Source organism: Onychomys torridus, chromosome 12 (genome assembly GCF_903995425.1).
Source record: "Onychomys torridus chromosome 12, mOncTor1.1, whole genome shotgun sequence".
NCBI lineage: Eukaryota > Metazoa > Chordata > Mammalia > Rodentia > Cricetidae > Onychomys > Onychomys torridus.
This window is the reverse complement of record NC_050454.1, coordinates 14,850,417-14,869,780: the sequence shown is the minus strand read 5'-3', so window position 1 is coordinate 14,869,780 and position 19,364 is coordinate 14,850,417. Positions and strand designations below refer to the sequence as shown.

At 46.8% G+C, this 19,364-nt stretch overlaps 1 protein-coding gene across 21 annotated transcripts in view; it reads left to right on the top strand.

Annotated features, from left to right (window-relative positions):
- Kalrn (kalirin RhoGEF kinase) overlaps positions 1–19,364 on the top strand; it is a 599,822-nt gene that overhangs the window by 166,239 nt on the left and 414,219 nt on the right. For all 21 annotated transcript variants that reach the window (XM_036203323.1, XM_036203328.1, XM_036203326.1 and 18 more), the window contains exons 2-3: positions 8,352–8,426; positions 15,179–15,293. In XM_036203323.1, the coding sequence (XP_036059216.1) occupies positions 8,352–8,426; positions 15,179–15,293 (190 nt within the window). The remainder of the gene's footprint in view (positions 1–8,351; positions 8,427–15,178; positions 15,294–19,364) is intronic.

Below are 19,364 nucleotides of genomic sequence, written 5' to 3'. Positions count from 1 at the left end.
CTGATCTTGGCCACTCGCCAGCTCATGCTGGGTTCTGCTCCTGCCAGCTCCATGGGAAGCTTTTGTGTCTTATCTCTAACAGATATCAGCCCAGTCTTTGTTACTCTGGAGAATGTCCAGGTCACAGGAAAACTTGCTCTGACTTCGCTGCAGACAGATTCACCACTGTCCCCTCTAACCTAGGACCTTGCTGATGTTCCCACAATCCTTTGCCTCTGCTCCACTTGCTGCTGTCTTGTCAACAGGTCTGTTCTTAGGCTGGAGTTTTGTCTTGTTATCTTTCTATAACTCTCTGAATATTTCCTTCAATACCTCTATAATGTGTTTCTCATGTGACATTGAAATTATGTGTCTGACTTTTCCACTAAACCAAAAATTCCTTGCTATCAGAAACCTTATATTATTCTCACAGTGAGGATAACCTTGTTTGACACATAGACATTTTTCAATGAATGTTAAACTTAATTAATCAGGCATGTTTAGGTGGCTAAGACAAAAATCTTCAGGAGAGATTTCAAAGCTGCTTAAAAACTCTAGGAATTGTTTCAGGGCCAACCCATCCACTTCAGATATGGTTGACTTACTGATTTATAAGTCCAGACAAGTGTTGGGTGTTGGATGTCATACAGGGTTTGTGCCATCTCATTTCCATGGGATCTGAGTCTATGATGTGTGTCTGTGTGTGTGTGGGGGGGAGATGCACAGGCCTTTCTTGGTCTCTGCAATTATTTGTAAGCAATAACAAGCCAAGCCTTTTGATTCTCTGCAGTAAACAGTAGTCCTCCTTTGGCCCATGTTCTTCCAGGATTTCATCACACATATTTGTCTTTTGGGACACAGCGTACCACCTCTTTCTTCTCGGCTGCTTTCTCATTTGGTTCACATATTCTGGGACAGCCTGGACAGCAGTCATGTGGAGCTGCAAGCATACATGACTTCAGAACCGAGGACAGCGGCAGTTCGCCTGGGAAAGGGAAGGTGCTTTGGTTTGCAAAGGTTGCCCTAGCTGCTGGAGGCTTGGGTGTGCTCCTTCTCACCTGCTTCTGTATTGCAGTTCTGTAAACCTGCTTGTGACTGTGGCCCTAATTCCTGGGCCCGGTCAGTGCTTCTGTGTTCCTGTGACATTTCTTCCACTCCTGGGACTTAACAGGAGCATGAAGTAACACAGAACAGTGGAGGTGGGGCAGGGAGGAGCCCTAGGCTGAGCTTCAGGACCGCTCTGTGAAGCTCCCACGAGGGTCTCTCACCTTGAGCTGCCCAGATGGCTGCTAGATTGTCGTTGTCATTGATGTGTTAGCTCTGCTGCTGTCTACATTGTGTCCACATTTCAGGACATGGGGCGAGGGCAGGAGAAGAGAGAGCAGTAGAGAGGGACTCGGCCATTTCAGGTTGTGACGTCTTATTGAATGCCCTCTGTTATGACATAGTCAAGGCTGGCTTTGAGAGTCAGTAACTGATATTCTTGGTGAGGAGGAGGAGGAGGGGAACCAAGAGGGAGAGTCCTAAGGAGCAAAACTTTTGCATGCCTGAATGGCTACAGCATAGGCCTCTCAGTTCTCTCTAATATAATAGCAAATATATTGTTAATATTCAGCAGTTTGTCACCAGCAGCCTCATGTTTGGTGTGATTCAGGGGTCCCTTGTAGAAGCATTGCTTGATGATACATGTAGGATGAACACCTTAAATAACCCTATCAGTTAGAATATGGGGAAAGTGGTGGATAGACAGAAGTGGCCATGGTGTTTGCCTTGCCCTCAAGGATGTCCACTCTCCAGGGGAGGGAGGGAAAGAGAAGGAGCCCTGTGAATTGCAGTTGAGGTCTCAACTCCAGATAATACTAAGTCTTGTGAAGAATAAACAGAAACAGTTTGCTCATTAGCTGGGCTTAGAGAGGTGTTACCCACGTGTTTAAAGTGCTAATTATAAGTGATCTTTAATAGAGCTAATTTAGCAGTGGCAAGTATTACACATTTCTGCTTTTCCAAAGTAGCCCATTAGCCAGGCCTTTATATCTAATATTGACTTTAGAAGTTAATGTTGAAATTGGCTGCAATTAGAGTTCATGTGGACGCACGGGAGGAGAAGAAAGATGAAAGTGGGGGTCGGAACCAGCAGAAAAGGTGCGCAGGAGGAGGCAGCACAGCAGTCACTGCGTCGGTGTGGAAGGACCCATGGTGCCATGGGTCTGAAGGGCTCAGTCCCTGCAGTGAGTGCCAGCTGTGCTGCAGGTAAGAAGGCCACCTGGGTAAGCACCTGGCCCTGTCCTTGGGAGTCCAGCGAGGGTCTAGTGAGAGAGCCAGATGTGGCAGTGGACAGTGGCAGTGAGGAATGACCTGCATGAGGCGGAGAAGCCAGTCTAGCCTGGTGTAGTGTGGAAAGTTAGAGAAGGTACTCAGAGAAGGCATGCTGCACTTCACTGTGCAGAAGTCATTCCTTATATTCAAGGCTATGTCAGAGCTGGGAGAAGATAAACATCACCTCTCCTTTTCATAAAGCCTGCCCATCCTGGTTATCTTCCTAGGTCACTGGCTACTGCTTCACGTTGTGTAAGCTCTGGTCATTTGGTTTAGGAAGACTCAGTATTTAGCAACTGCCAGAAGAGGTGCCCTTTGCTTTCCTTTCCATGGTCACTGAAATCAGACTAGCAGAGGACCCTGAATGTCCTTTGCTTGGGAGGTTCATGGCCAGAGAGCATTCCGCCACACTGTTTCCCCTTCATGCCTGCAGGGTTGGGGGGGAGACAGAATGTCTCCAGCACTGTTTGACATTTGTGGGTGGTGAGGATGAGGAAGATGGCGGGGCCTGGCTTGGGGCTGGATGCGTTTCCAGGCTGGGGAGAGGCCCGTGGGACTCCATGCGGTGCTGTGTGCTTTTGTTGACATGAATCTGCCCTGTCCCTCTCTGCCAGATGTATTCAGGCACATACTTCCTGCCTCGGTGGTAGCTATTTGAAGGAGTGCTCCAAGAAACATATTTATATTTGCTGGGGTTTTCCAACAGGCCATTTCCTCAATAGCTCATTCACATCTGTAAAGAGAGAAAACAAATACTTGTTCCATTGCTTCACATGCACATGCCTCTTTCTCATCAGCTCTCACTCTTTCTTGTCACCCCCATTTCTGTCACTTCCCTTTTCTTCTCTTAGGACAGAGGACAAGGGAGGTGAGCATCTTGCCTCTGCCACTAATAGGTCCTCTGTTACAATGTCTTCTCCTAAACCATCTGTTCACTATACAGGAGGGACCTGCGAAAGTCTCCTCCTGTTCTGGTTCAGTTCTATAAAGGATCTTCACAGGGTCTTACAGGAGCCACCAGCCTGCTGCTGGCCTGGCTGGCTTCTGGAAGTAACTCAGAACAGACATCCTGATGGGCTCTCTTGGAACGTAGGGGAAAGATCAGAAGAGATTTCTACCATCAGCCTCGTGTCTGAATCTCCCCTGGCTTCAACCACAGATCAGGAGTGGCCTGGAGCTTGACGTCAGAGCCCACTGGGCATGACCCTCCTCTGAGCCACAGCTTTCCTCTGGGACCAACCAAACACTCCTTTAACTCCCTTCTCAGCCCCTTGGTGCAGCTCAGCCCAACACTCTGTGACTCCCAAGGCACAGGCAGTTTCTTCTGAGACTCAGACTACAGAGCTCCCTGCTGTCTGTTGTACCCTTCATGTTGTTTTGCTATTCAGCAGTAAACTCTACCCATCTGTGGCACAATGTCTGGGTCCCTTCCGATCTGTCTTCTGCCCCTCTCTTGGTCCATATCCTTTCCCGGGAGAGCCTTTCCTGACCATCCACCTCCAGCTCACCTCTGAGCTCACTGGAACCATGTGTGTTCAGTTTGGCTCAATATTTCCCGGGTCCCTTTTGTGCGACAGGCGTTGTGCGAGGTGTGTGGGTAGAATGTTGAGTATAATAAGGTCCTTTCCCTGGAGATGTCAGGATCAGTTAATGGGGAGTGAAATGAAAACACATAGATGCCATTCAAGAATGATAAGGGATGACTGGGGACAGCTCAACTGGATTGAGAGGTCAGGGAAACCACACAGGAATGATGGATTTGAGAGAGATTTAGGAGGTAGAGTCAACATAATTGAATGTCTGCACTGAAAAGTGTGATGGAGAGACAAATGTCTAGGATGCTACCCATGTTTCTGTTTGGGCACCTCGATGACGAGGAGTGCCCATTATCAGGTAGCTTGGATACTGGACAGATAACACCCATCATCAAGATAGCATGGATACTGTGTGGTTAGGGCTGGGGGAGTTGAGAGGGTGGAGTTCTTTATCAGAATCTCGATAGCTTGTCTTTTCTTTGGAGTCTGGTAGATACCCAGTATTAGGGGGAAATGAACACTGAGTATTTGGGACTGTACATTACCAGTGATAGACAGGTATGCCCATCGGACATTAAGTTGTTAAACAGGGACAGGACACCGCCTGCATGTAATGCAATGGTCTGGAAGGAAAGAAGAGGCAGGGACCTGCACACTGGGAAGTTTCCCATTTTAGTGGAGGGCTAGGGCTCAGCCCCACTTGACACAATGTTGAAAAGCTTACACAGTCACTCTTAAATAAGTGCAAATTGTGGAAGCATGACTGAAAACCAAAAGGAAATAAAGAGCAATCTGTGGGTCTCCTGGCAGCTTACACTTTTGAACACTCACCAAATGCTCACTCAGTTGTTTGTTTCTGTGTTTGTTTCAATCAGGGTTGTTTTCTGAGGGAGGTTGGCTCGGAGCCCAAGCACTCCGCTTCCTTAAGGGAGTCACTGCTTTCCCAGGCCTAAGAAACCATGGGCAGGGCCCATGGCACAAGGCCCAGTCCTGCTCTTCCTTGGGGCCAGAAGTACAGGCTGGGTGCCAGAGTGAGGACCATTGGCGTTTACATATGAGAAGCAGTGAGGAGGAAAATGTGAGGAGGACCAGGCAGCAGTGTGAGCATGTTGTGTGAGCATGTTGTGTGAGCATGCTGCTGGAGGTGTGGGGCAATGAGGAGCAGACCTGGGGCTGGGAGGAGACCCAAACTGGAGGGTCCTGAGGAGATGGTGGTGGTAATTTTTACTTCCTCAATAGATGCAGAGTGTTTCAACGTTGCTAATTAATGGAACAGCAGGCTTGTAATTCTGACAGCAGCAGGACATGAATGTGGTGGGTTTAGCACTGAAAGCTAGCCAAGCATGCCTTTGTCCTTAAGAGAAAGCACAACACCCACATTGGGTCAGGTCCACAAGGGTTCCTGCTGACTTGTTTTGTTTTCCCTTGTAGGCCTTCCAAGGAGTTAGGGGCTTTTATTTCTTCTCAGGCCTTCTATAGAGGTAGTAATGGATCTACCGTTTCAGCGGGCCTGTCTTAAGGAAAAGGCTGGTCTACCATTGGTCTAGCATTCACTGCCTAATAATGCTATCAGATGCACTTTGTGTCAGAAATAGCAGTTATGGTGCAAGCTGCCTCCTGCAAGGCATGTACACTTACAGAGTTCTTCTATCACTTTTCTTCCATTTTGACAACTGGTCTACCTGCAACAATTCCGGTCCCCACCTGATCCCAGGAAAGAATGGGCCAGGAAGCCAGGGAGAGTTGTTCTGGTTTTACAAAGCACATTGAGACTGACTGAAGAATTTGCTTCTAATACATCCTTTCAAAACATGCTGCTCTGATAGTGTTCTGGTTGTGAAGGCCAATAAATATGAAGAGGGGACTTAGGCTGAGGGATACCCTAGTGTTTATAAGACAAGTGATGCTGTTGACCTTGTGCCCCTCACTTTAGGAAGGGGTAACTTTCAGTCATTTATTCTTTCATCAAATATTTATTGGCCATTTACCAGGAGTCTACCAGGATGTGTACCTGATAGTGAAAACATGTTCCAATTTCATTGGTCCTGTTTGAGTTAGTGGTCAATGAATTTACTCTCTATTATATATTCTAACAGCTGGTTTCACAAGGGCCCTGGGGAAATTCATACATAGGCTCTTCAGCCAGTGCAAATAGGTTTTATATGCAAGGTCACCAATTTCTGAGCCCCCGGGCTAATTAGTTTAGCTCTACTTGGCTTTACATAATGCATGTATTGTTGAAAAGTTATTTGTAATTCAATTTCTGGCAAATGAAAAACTAATTTAAACCACTAAGGGAACTTTTATTTAAAAAGACCCCTAAGCAAATGCTTTTATAATGTGAAAAATCTTGTTGTTGCTGCTGTTGGGAATGATTCCTTCCTAGTAATGGGTTTAGTAAATCTGGGTACTTTGGGAGTTCTCGTGGTGGGTACATAGTCAGGTATATAGCCCAGCCATAGTCTGGACTGGCTGGAGAGGCCTCTGGCCCAGGAAGTGGAAGCTCAGGAATCTTAGAAGAGGCCAGCTCAAGACATTCACCTGAGCCCGTGATCACTAGCTGCACGGAGGAACGGCTTGCCACCCTCCAGGTCCTGGGCCTTGGAGTGAGAAGGAAGAGAGAGAGAAGGATGAGACTAGGGCCTCCTTCTCTGCAGGTGAGAGTAGTTTGGACGTAACATACCCAATCCTTCCACTAAGTAGCCAAGGCTGGTCTTGAACTTGTAACCATCTGGCCTCGGCCTCCTGAATACCTGGGGTTATAGGCCTGAACCACCAGGCCTGGCTTACTCTGAATTTGTAAATAATCTGGGAAAAGGCAGGATAGAATTTATTTTTTGTATGTTTTTTTAATAGCAATTAAGTGTGCAGCAAACTGATGTAAGGAGAGTATTTAAAACTGAGGAAAATATATTTCACTTGGAAAATCAAGATTTTGATATTGCGATGTCATGAGTTAGAGATGGTTGAGAACCTAAAATGTTTTCCTGCTGCATGAGGAAGAAAAGGGAAGACAAAGCAAGTCATAGGAACTGGTAAATTTTATACTAATTGATGCTGACCAGTCTCTTTGGTGAGATGTTTTGGTGTGGGAGGTAAGGTTTGAGCGTAGCTATCTGAGAAACCAGGGGTAGAGGTACAGAACAAGGCTGGGGCCTTTGAAGTCAGAACTCTCTGCCAGTGTCTCTTTTCTCCTCACTGCGGCTCAGTCAGCCTGCAGCTGTCACTCCACATTCTAGACTGTGTGTCACCTTCTGAAGACATGGAATTGCTGGATAAAAGGTTCACTACCTCAGGGAAACATGAAAAAGAAGAAAGAGATGAAATCGACAGGCACTGGAAATTTGATTGGGGTCAGATTATGACCTCTGACCTTGGACACTGGCATTAGGTGACGCACCTCTTTCTCTTCCTTGGTTGGATGGGCACGGGGCATGAAATTTCCTCTTCCCTGGGCCAGTGAACTCATTCCTGGTCTGCTGGCAAAATTTATATGATGTTGAGAGACTGAGAGATAGAGACAAGCTTGCCCAGAGTGCTACTCTGCTTTGTAGATTTCATACTTGGCCTCACAGCATGTGGACAAAGATGCTAGAACAGTGTTCATGTTCCTGGTTGCTTGCTTGTGAGATCTGTTGTGTGATGTCTTAATGGTGGCACATAGCAGAGACCCCAGTGACAGCTCCAAGGACATGGGTGTGGGTGGTTCTCTGAGTTCTTGTGAGGCACTGGGGTTAACTACCAGGGTCACAGTGGGCTAGCCTGGGGTTTGTGTATGTGTGAAAGCTGGTCCTCCCTTCCCACACTCCTCATATGGGCTAGGTTGCCCTTTATTTTCAGGACTACAGTTTTTCTAGATGAATCTTTTCCAGTTTTGGTGAGTTCTGGGTGTCCACCTCCCGTCCCCTAATAGGAACTTGGCTAGACCCTGGAAAAGATTTTACAACCAAGAAGTAAGACTTAAAGGGCCAGACAGACAAAGTACACTTCTTCTGGAGATTTGTTTCTGTGGGGGACTGGTGATGCCATTAGGGGTAGAGGTGGCTATGGGACAGTATCATCAATGTAGCTTCCAGCTACTAGATTTTTGTAGGTTATTTTTCCCATTTATAAAATGAAGTCTAACAGTTTTATCTGCAAGCAGATGTCATTTGGGGTTCTGTAAACTACCGTGATATCCATATATACTATGTGCTGTCTGTGTGACACTGTGCTAGGCACTAGATATACAAGCATGCTTTGAAAACATGTTGCCATTTTCAAGTCACTCAACAACCACAGGGCTGCCAGTGCTGTCCCTGGGACATGGGCTCAGTAGGGGAGTGACTGGAACTGTCCTCTCTTGACAAGAGCCAAGAGAAGATGTCTTTAACCCCACCACCAAGGGGAGGCTCCCTGTGTTGGGCTGGGCTGCAGACCTGCACAAGCCCTGATGATGGACCTGGGAGACTTGAGAGTGGGACCTTGAGACCGAACCGGTAGCAGACATCTTTATCCTGTGTCTCTTTTGTTGTCCTGCAGGATCTTTTCGGAATGATGGTTTGAAAGCTTCCGATGTCCTTCCCATCCTAAAGGAGAAAGTGGCCTTTGTGTCTGGTGAGTATCTGCATGTCTTCTTTGAGCTGTGGGCACATGTGTGGTCACTCACTCACCTCTGTGTATCTGTGAGAGGAGAAGCGTTGGCAGTTAGGCTTCTAGCCATTGCTTCCTGGCTACGGTGACAGGCACAGGGGGCTCTGATCTTACCCGGGGACTCTAGAGGACACTTGCAACAATGGGTAGATCCACACACACCTCACATACTCCTTCCTGATTTGCCCTCTCTGGCAGGGCCACTGTGGCACTTCTGGTAGGAAGAGAGTACCCACTTCACATGTTTCCTGGGGTTTTATCTGTTGTTTCTTAGTGATGTCTCAGACAGGAGATTACAATTAGTTTTGGCTTCTCCTTGTCTATTTTCTTAGCACATGCAACTCAAGTATTTGTATTCTCAAGTTTTGTTCTTGGTTTGTTTTGTTTGTTTGTTTCTTGTTTTGTTTTCTGAATGGTAACTTCCAAATATTTTTTCCATACTTCTCTCCCATCCTATCTTATGTGCCAAATGACAACATGTAATTTGGTCATCAGCTATCTGCAGCCTTCAGGCCAATGACTGCTTCTTGTAAATAGTTTGATTGGAACCTAGCTGTGTGTGTTTGGTTAGGTAGCGTGTTTGTTTCCCATGATGTCACAAACTTGGCAGCTGAACTGGAGTCCTTCTGGATCAGAAATTAGCAGATCCTGGGCCTGAGTTGGGTAGTGACAGTGGGGCAGCACAGAGGCCTTATCTTGAGAGAGAAGCCCTGATGCTACACCTTGTAGACAGAGCCTTTATTTCTGGAAAGTTTGTCTTGTCTGTGTGAACGGCCATGGAGCCACAGGGCATGAGTGAGCATGCTCCCATAGTACAATGACTCATCCCACAGGTACTGCTGGCTCAGCTGATGTGTCAACCATAGTAGAGAGAAGGGAAAAGGGGAGGGCCTCTGTGGAAAGGGAAACAATATTTGAGTTGTCTTCACCTTACTAGAGAGAAGAGAGGGCAGTAAGTCAGTGTAGTGTGGGAAGGGAGGTAGGCATGTGCTAGGTACACACAGGAGCCTTTGGAAGATAGGTACGTTCTGCAGCAGTGGGTGGAATGGTATCTTCTCACAGTTGTTGCTGTTAAGACAACTGAGATCCAAAAGCTGCCTTGCCCTGTTGTTGCATAAATCCTAATTGGTCTTATAATAAAAACCCAAAGCCAGATATCAGGGTGAAAGCTGAAAGATCAGAGAAGCAGAGCAAGCCACAGCAACCATCTCTTACCTCACCAACTCTCAGCCTGCCAGAGCCTCTGCAAGAGAGTGAATTCCTGTCTCTTCCTGCCTTATATTCCTTTCTCTGCCTAGCCATATATCAGTCTCAACCTTCCTAATGCTGGAATTAAAGGTGTGTGATCCCAAGGGCTGGATTAAAGGTATGTGCCAACACTGCCTGGCTGTTTCTCTTTTAAATTGGATTAATCTTATGTAGCCCAGTGTGGCCTTGAATTCACAGAAATCCAGACGGATCTCAATCTCCTGAGTGCTAGGATTAAAGGTGTGTGCCACCACTGCCTGCCCTCTGTGGCTAACTCTGTGACTGGCCCTGTTCTCTGACCTTCAGGCAAGCTTTCTTTCTTAGTTTACAAATATATCACCACACTCTGTTGTGTTAGGTAGTGAGCCCCTCATTACTAAAGATGTAGGGGCACCAGCACAACCTTCAGGAGGACCCTGTGTTGTGATGTCAGCATAGAGGCATATCTGTGACAAGGTCATTGTGAACTAGGGTTTGGAGTGCTTACTGAATTGCAGAAAGGCCCTGGGTGGAAGTCCTGGTGGTCTCTGTGCATGATGTGCCCCAGGCCTCATAGGCTCAGCTCCTAGCACAGGCTTACAGCCCACTTCCTTCAATTTTATGGCTCTAAGTTAAGATAACGTCCTTCTTATCCCTTGGGTGTCCTGTTCACGCCCTGTTTATTTCATGCTAGATAGTTTCCTCCCAAGAGTATCTTTCCTATACCTGTCAGCTTGGTCCTTTCCTTCCCAAGTTACTTTCCACTTCCTTTCCTCTAGAGGCCTTTTTAGACTCAGTTCATGGCCTCTGATGCCATCTTGTTCAGCATCCATCAGGGACTATGAAGACAGACATAGTATGTTCTGACATGGGGACCCTCGTCTCCTAGTTTACGGCTCATTTTTCCTATGTACAGTCAATAAGAATGTGAGTGGGGCCCAGCCAGGCCTGGGAAAGCCCGCTAAGAGATAGGGAGTTGCCTTTATGGGACTCATGGAAGCAGTTTTCTAGAAAAGCAATCAGAGATGAGGCAGGTAGGAACTTCCCAGAGAGCGTAAGGGGCCTGGCAGTGTGCCATGGACTGCTGTGTGCCTGCAGGAGCCCAGCCTGACTCATCCATGCTTGTCAGGAGCTTCTGGGCTTAGGGAACATTACCCTCCCATGCCTGGCAAGGGCACTGAGGGTGATTGGGAGATGATAACTGACTGCATCTGAAAGGGAAAACAAGAAATTATTTCCCTATTCTATACACTCTGAGTCAGAAAACAAAATACAAAAGTAAGACCAAGTAGAGAGCCTCCCCCAGCCCCCACCCCACCCACCCCCACCCCCTACCCCCACCCCCACCCCCCACCCCACCCACCCCCACCCTATCCCCCCGTTAAATATTGCAATGTGGCAGTTTGCATTTAATTCTGAGAGCAAAGCAAGGAGCATGGGAGGGAGAGAAACAGACCATTAGCTGTACCTGCCTTCCCCTGCCAGCATCTCAGCTTTGGCCAGGTGAAAGCAAGCATGTTGCCATGACAACGGACATCTGGACTAGGCCAGGGCAGCCCAACCACTTCTGCATGTGGGCATGTGGGCGTGTGTGACCGTGGCTGTGGCTGTCCTTCGGTGTGCCTCTATTGTCCCAGTCCTGCCCCTCTGGGCTCCATGGCCCACAGCTGTGGATTCCAGGCCTCCCCCTCAACAGCATCCAGATCTCTTCTTTCTACTCAGCCCTCCTGTGGAGGACCCACTGCAGCCCTAGGATCTTCATAGGCGTACGCCTTGCCTTTGGTCACCTCTTGGTGATTCTGTTCTGGTTTTAGATCCCTTGCCATCATTTTCCACTATTCTTACGGATGCTCCATGCTCCTGGACCCCAAAGTTTCAAAGTATGTTCCATAAGGTGGTCTTTGAAAATGAGGAAAGAAGTTTGGGAACTGCTGAATATTAAAGTCCTCCCACCCTCCGCATGGACCATCCATCAAGGCACATTAACATTTTAAGGCTCTGTAAAATCCTACAATAACCAACTTTATCTAGTCTAACCTGGCATTTCCAACTATAAAATAACCTCATTCCTTAAAAAAAAAAAAGAAATGTGTGTGAATACATTAAAATCTTGCAGAGCTATTGTTATGTGAATCCAACTTTTGGTATACTTCCTGAGATGTGTCTCCCTCCCACACAACTTCCATATGCTCCCCTAACTGGAGCCTGGTACCTTCTCAGAGTGTGAGGTCCCCCCCCCTCCACTTCCATCAATGAAACAATGTCTCTCACTTTGGGCCTTCCTCCTTCCCCACCCTGATTTCCTGTCTACTCGGAAGGAGAGCCATTGACATTTCCAGAACACCCCACCCCCCCCCCCCCATCCTCTGCATCCTTATCCTGTAGCTCCTATCACCAAAGCCTTTCACAGGTAGGTAAAGGGTAAGAGCTTGTTGAACAAGTGAATGGTGTTATTGACGGAAGAGCATGCCACCATCTGTGATGTCTTAAATATGGCTGTTTCCTCTTACCTAATAAACAATGACTTTAGCACTGTGGGGATTCAGGCTTCATCTCTCATCTCCTTCTAACATCAGTCTCCATCTCCATCATCATTGATACAGCTTCATGAATGCTCAGCCTCTGGATACCAGCATCTAATTCCGTCTTACTGTGGCAATCCATGATCTTAGCCTCTATATCTGCCTGTAGTCTTGTTCTCTTGCCTTTAACCTCTGTTTCCCCTGTTAGTTGACAGAGAATCGATGGCAAAGGATCCCTCTCCTCTGGGATCGCTTGATGTAACAGAGCGGTTCTCACCCTCACCAGCTCTGCCCCATGCACATTCTTCACTAGCTCAATTCTGCCATCACAGAATGGGGCCCAGAGCAGATGGCATCTCTCAACACCTATCATCCCCATCCCCATGGAATGCTTTCTACTGACAAAGGTTCTGTGGCTTTCTCCTCAGTAACTAAAGCCTATCTTGACCTTGAAGGGTGGCTTTGATCTCTTATTTTGCTCTGAGACAGGCTTAGCTGTCATTCTCCATGACTTATCTTTATTTTCTTCTCCTCCTGGGCTCTGTAGCCTGCTGTAGAGGGAAAGGCACAGCCCTGTAAACTGAGTGCTAGGTCCTTGGTCTTTTACCCAAGTGAGGCCTCATTCCATTCATTGTCTCCTGCTTTGCAGCATAATGCTTCTCCTCCTCTGTACTTACTCTTCCTCTTTATTCTTGGATGTCTTTCCTACTTTGAAAAAAGGATAAGATTGATCCTGCTGCCTTTTCTTATCTCTTGATCCATACAAAAGAGACACCCTTGTAGACAAAAAAGGCAATTTCCCACTTTTGGAGGCCCCTTACCTACTCAGAACCTTACCTCCAACTGTGATTCTGAAACCCTACTGGTCTCCTTTTGAGAGGGGGACCATACCAACCAACCCTCCAAAACACCAGGTCACCTTTTGACCATGAGAGTCTCTGCTCCTCAGGTTCCCATGGCCCTACTTATGAGGTGTCCCTGGAAAGTCAGGGAGAAAGCTGACAGTTATGGCAGGCAGACATACATCATATATACATATATACAGACAGACAGACAGACAGACAGACACACACACACACACACCTCCAAGAGTGAAAATGCAATCAAGGCCAGCAGAGAAGGATGTCTGAGATCCTTCTAGCTTTGGAGAACCTGTTGCTCTAACCCTTGTGTTTCCTTTTTCCTATGGATCATGGATCACAGTTGGGAGGTAAGGTCTTCTCCCAAGGCAGATGAAATCAAGGTGATCATCAATACAAAGAACTAGGGCTGGGTGTATGGAAGATATGGAGTTAGGGCGCCTGTGGCTCAACTCTATATCTGCACAAATCCACTCTGCTGGAGTAGAGATGGACCTGGATGCTAGTCTTGCTCAGTGGCTTGATTTTGTTTAATCCTTTCTTCCCTGCAGCTTCTTCCAATCCTGTGTGTGTGTGTGTGTGTGTGTGTGTGTGTGTGTGTGTGTATGTGTGCGCACGCGCGCGCATGTATGTCTTGATGCTTATGCACATGTATGCATATAGAGAGGCCAGAGGTCTACACCAAGTGTGTTCTCAATTACTCACTACCTTAATTTTTGAAATATGGGCTTTCATTTCATCTAGCTCACTGACTGGCTACACTAGCTGGCCATCAAGTTCTGGGGATCAGTCTCTGTCTCCCAAATGCTAGGGTTATAGCTCATCCTGTCAGATTTCATGGGGGTGCTGGGAAATCTGAACTGAAGTCCTCACATGGGTGCAGAAGGCACATTACTCATGGAGCCATCTACCTCGTGTCCTCTTCCTGAAGTTGTCCTTCAGGATATTCTGGATTTACTGTTTGACAAGCCGCCCAACAACACCTGTGTGCTCCTGGACTAGAGGAAAGCACCATGCCTGAGCTCACACTTGGGAGGGTCCTGGGCCACTCAGTCATACAGGAGATCATTTTCTAAATGAGCTAGTGTAGGCTTCTTTCTAGGATTTCTCTAGTGCTATGGCCATGTGTCCCCTATCTTCCTCCCATTATATTCCCTTTGGTCGCCACTGTGGGGATGTCAGTGGATGCTTGAGATGCAGGTGGGCATCTGTGATCATACTGCCAAGATAGGTGGCCTGTGATTAGTAGAAAGTCAATGTACTGTAGGGACATAGTCACCACCCTTCGGCTTCAACCCCATCCAACCCCCTGAGAAACTTGGTCTGCTTTATAATTGTAGTGTCCATTAATGAATGAATTTTAAAATTATGTAATAATAGCAAAGAGAAAGTTTGGAAAATAGAGGAAAGAAATAGTAGCCGTCTTGAGGACTGCCCTAATAAAAGCAGCAATCATCATTTTGGTTCATGCCTAGCTTTTTTCACATGTGGTTTCTAGTAAGACCCTGAGCATACAGATTTCTACTGAGATTCACGTGCTTCTCCATCAGATGTAACAGGTGGCACCTCAGGCAGCCAGTGGGTAGAGCTGACCTCTGGGCTGGGTAGAGAACTCTCAGTGTATCTTACATGAGTCTGGAAGGTTCCTGGCAATATTGTCCTGATGCTTCTGAGGCCTTTCATATAGTCAGCTCCCGGAGCATGAGCCCACATCACTGGAGTCTACAAAGAGAAGTGACTGGAGGTTAAATTTCTAAGACAAAGCACTTTTGCCTAGCTTGTTTTTCCCCACACGAACAGTTACGACACGTACCATCTCACATGTGCAGAGGGTGCCTCTTTTCACAGTGTGCCTCCTCCCTCTGTCTCATCAGTCCCTGCAATAACCCTGCAGTGTGCCCACCGTTATCTTTCTAATCTGCAGACGAGGCAGCAGAAATCCAAAGAGACCCGCCCAAAGATGTACATCTTACCTTCATGTAGCCCCTACCTGCTCTGAGTTTTGCTCTTTGTAGCCTGTTCTTTTGACATCCAGACACATTATGTTTCCTCTACAGTTGACTTTCCTGGATGCTTTTCTTAAACTCCCTCCTCTTGCTCCCTCCAGGGGGCCGTGATAAGCGAGGTGGACCCATCCTGACCTTCCCTGCCAGAAGCAATCATGACAGAATAAGACAGGAAGACCTGCGGAAACTTGTGACGTATTTGGCCAGCGTGCCAAGGTAAGGTGAAGGGGAACCGTCCGTAGGGAGGGGGAGCTAAACTGATGCCAGTGAGTTGAGACAGCCACGGTGCCTGCCAGGGGCCCTTGGATTGGATTCTAATTGTTCCTGGAACATCATCAGCCATTGTTCACTACATTCCTATTTTTCCCATTGTTCCTGCTGGGATTCATCTGGAAGTGGTAACTGTGGGCAGAGGTGAGAATCCCAGGCTACAAGGACTGGTGTGGGGCCTGTGACAGGAGACAGCTTGGCCTGGCTTGGAGGAATGGGAAACTGCTGTTTATTGCATGAGAAACTTCTGGCTCTCCCACTCTGGCTTACATAGTGGTTACTTTTAGATCCTCTGAATAGATGAATGGCCCTTGGATTTGGGGGCAAATACCCTCTCTCATGTCACTCGCCTAGAGGTAGCATGTGGTTCAATGTCAGCCCTGCCTTCTCAAGCAGGGTAATATTGCTGAAGAGGAAGGTAATAATTGATTATTGAGACAGGAAGTGAATCTCACTTTTTATTAATCGCAGACACAAACAACACACACATATAGTGTGTGTGTGTGTGTGTGTGTGTGTGTGTGTGTGTGTGTTATCAAGTTTCACTGATGAAAGAGATTGGGATGTAAATGGATCCTTCAGCTCTGTCTTGATGCTACCCTAGAGGCAACTGGAAAAGGACAAGCCACAGACATGGTTTATACCTTTGAGAAGGGATGGAAGAAGTCTTTGACTAGTTAGAATGTAAAGAGCCCTTAGCCCTTAGGAATAGTAGTCTGGATATGTGTGTGTGTGTGTGTGTGTGTATGTGTGTGTATATATATATATATATATATATATATATATATATATATGGCATTTTAAATATGTGTTTAGAGGTAGGGCTGACATTGGATGTGAGTGGCTCTCAGGGATGCTGCAGAGCTTGCCTGGGACACACCCCTCCCGACCACAGCAGCACTGGTACCTCATTCCTCATCCAGGACACTGCTTTCTTTCTCTTAGCCAGAGTGTTGGTTGTGGGAGATAAGAGGTGGTGCCTTGGGCTTTCAGAATTTTCATTTTATGGGAGAATTAGTAAATTAGTCAGAGGAGCTATAAATTCTGCTGTCTTCGCGAGGAGACCTGGGATATTTTTGAATGTGCTGATTAAGTTCTTGAAGCAGGTGTCAAGTGAGGCAAGCAGCGCATTCCAGAAAGCTCCAGGGAAGGAAACGGGAAAGGGTTGGTGGATGTTGATGGCAGGTGGTAAAGGGAGTTTTAGGAGCAGGATCACATACTAAGACACATGTTGAATGGAATGGTAGGCCCAGGAGAGCTCCTAGCAGAAGGCTGTAAACAAACAGATGTGGAAAAGGATCTCTTTTTTTTTCTTGATGATATTCATGAGGGTCTTCTGCCCCAGTAAAAGAAGTTTGGATTATACCCAAAGAAGTTTTAAAGAGTAAACTAGAGAACAAAAGAGCCTGGAGGTCTTTAGAGGAAAGAAATATTCCCGTCTGACTCGGAGCAAGGAGGTGGTTGAAATAAGCCATGACTGTGCTATATGATTTGGTAATTTAGCTTTGGAGAGCTATGGAGTTTTAAAAAGTGCCTTCCCCAAGTACACTAGTGGGTGTGAGACAAGGCATTCTCCGAAGCAATTCACTGGAGGAGCTTTTGTAGGAACTTGTGATAGACTCCCAGTTCTCTATGAATCCCAGGAGAAGCAAAGGATGCATTTTTCTTCCTCAGCGTTCACGGCATCCTTACAGCCCAGACAGCCTCATCCTTTCTTTAGAATAAAAGCCGAAGAGTTGGAAGAGCACACTTTCCTTCATTCTGACTTGTTAAGCAAAGACTGGGACAAAATGGATGGGAAGCAATTAAGAAAGGAAGAGATTTCTGCTGGGTAAAAGATTAAACCCAAGAGGGGCGGAGAGGAAGGTCATGAGAACAAAGGAGAGGTGATAGTACTGTCTGCAAAGGGCACACCGTATGCTGCTCTCTGCCTCCCAGCATGGGAGCCTGTGCCCTCCCACACACACGGGGCACATGGCCTCTTTGCAGCTTCCAGTGGGTGGGAGGCAGGAAAGCTGTTGTTACCTTCAGTAGCAAGAATTGTCTGTTGACTCCTTTGCCTAGCTCCTAGCTCCAAGGGGACCTGTATTCACTAGGATTGTGAGCAGCAGCTGCTGTCTACCAACTGGTTGTGCCCGCCAATCATTTCCTAATTCTGCTGGCTGGATGCTCACACAACATCACTCATGGGTACAGAATCTGCAATAGAATTATTCTAAAGACCGTGACGTGTGGTAGGAAAACTGAGAACTTAGTGTGCTGCTCCTCTGCCTAGTTGTGGCTTTGGGTGTGAAATGTAGCTAGATCAGGTGGATGATTCTGATGAAAAGAAATTATTGATCCTGGGTCATGACCCAGGATGCTGAAAGAATGGTTTTCAGTTTGGAGATGGGGTGTTTATTACAGGCTGGTGTGCTCAAATCTGTAGGTGACATTTGATACTCATTTATGTATGCCCTTGTTTATTATTTAACAAATATTTAGTGACTCTTAGATGCCAGACAGACTGAGGATTCATGGTTAACAGGAGGAGACATATTGAGGAAAGTAAGGAAGCCTGACTATTTCTCTACATAATCCCAACTGCTAACAGTAAAGGGCAGTGCAGACATGACTGCTGGACCACAAAACTGAATCAGCTAGCAGAAGACAAAAGAGGAGGGGCCCCTGAGAGGTGGAAGGATCTGGATTGTAAGGAACCAGCCTGTTTAGAAAAGGTGATTAACCACAGCCGTGCTAATTAGAAATGAATAGTAGCACTGTCTGCTGTACAGAGATGCTATGTCGAGACCACTGTACTCAACTCTGTGGCATCACACTTAGCAGTCTCATACACCAGGCAGAGGGCCATCAAAGTAGCCACACTGCAGCATCCACCAACGGGAGAAGAGAGAAACAATCCCTGACTTGGTCAAAGGTGCGGCCCTAAAGAGGAAGGATTGCAGGAATTTCCTGGTACATCCTTAGGACAAGGTAGAGATCAGGACTCAAATGAAGAGCCTGCCCACCTGGGAGCTGTCCAGCAGCAGCACTCTGCCCCTAGTCAGGGCACTGGACCTGAGACAGTTTTCCTTTAGGGATGCTGTAGAAAGAACGACTCTACTGAATCAGACATAAGAATGTGTTTCTAAGTCTCTTTCTTGTCCTCAGTTCTAGGTTGCTGTGATATTGGAAAAATACATGCCCCATAAAAATGTAGGATCCCAAACCAGCAGAAACATCCTTTTCTGGCTCCCTAAATAACTCCTTGCCTGGCATCTTATCTATATCTTTCAGTCCCAAGACAACTGCTTTCTGGTCTCCTAAGACTCTTGGTGAGACTTTGGGGGCATTATTTGGGGCCAGAAATCAATCAAAGGTGTAACAGTTCATGTCAGTTCTAAGTTATTCTTTTTAGGGCCCTTTTTGACTTGGGTTGAGGTCTTTTCTCATATTGCTTCTGATGAGTTTGGACATCCACACCCAGAATCTCTTCTACGCATCTTGTTCTGAGAAACCATAGGTTGCAAATGACCTGAAAGTCTTCCCTTCCACTCGCTGATCTCGATACATACTTACTGAGTGTCTACCATGAGCCAGGCCCTAGAGGGGCATCATCATTAGCTCTCACGATACCTTTTTTCACTGTCACCCATCATAGGCTTATCTAACCTTTTATTGTCCTTCTGGTCTGCTCTCTGCTTGTAGTTACTTGTATGTGAAAGGAGCAGAAAGGAAAAGCAGATATGATCAGTTGATGAGCGTCCCTCAGAATTGAGAGATAGGGTTGAAAGTGCAAGCCTGGGAGTCAGCGGATGTCCAGACATTGTGGGCAGCTGACTGTACTCTTGAGGTAGCGAGTAAAGGTTGTTTCTGTCGCAGCAACTTGCCCCTTTTCAGCATCACCGTTATCCCATTTTGTCATGATCATCATTTTGCTGTTCCTAAGGTACCAAGTGTTGTACTGCCATCGACCCCGCTCTTAGCAAATGCTGCCAAGATGCTGAGTGTTCTGTCAAGGAATGCAAGTGTCATATC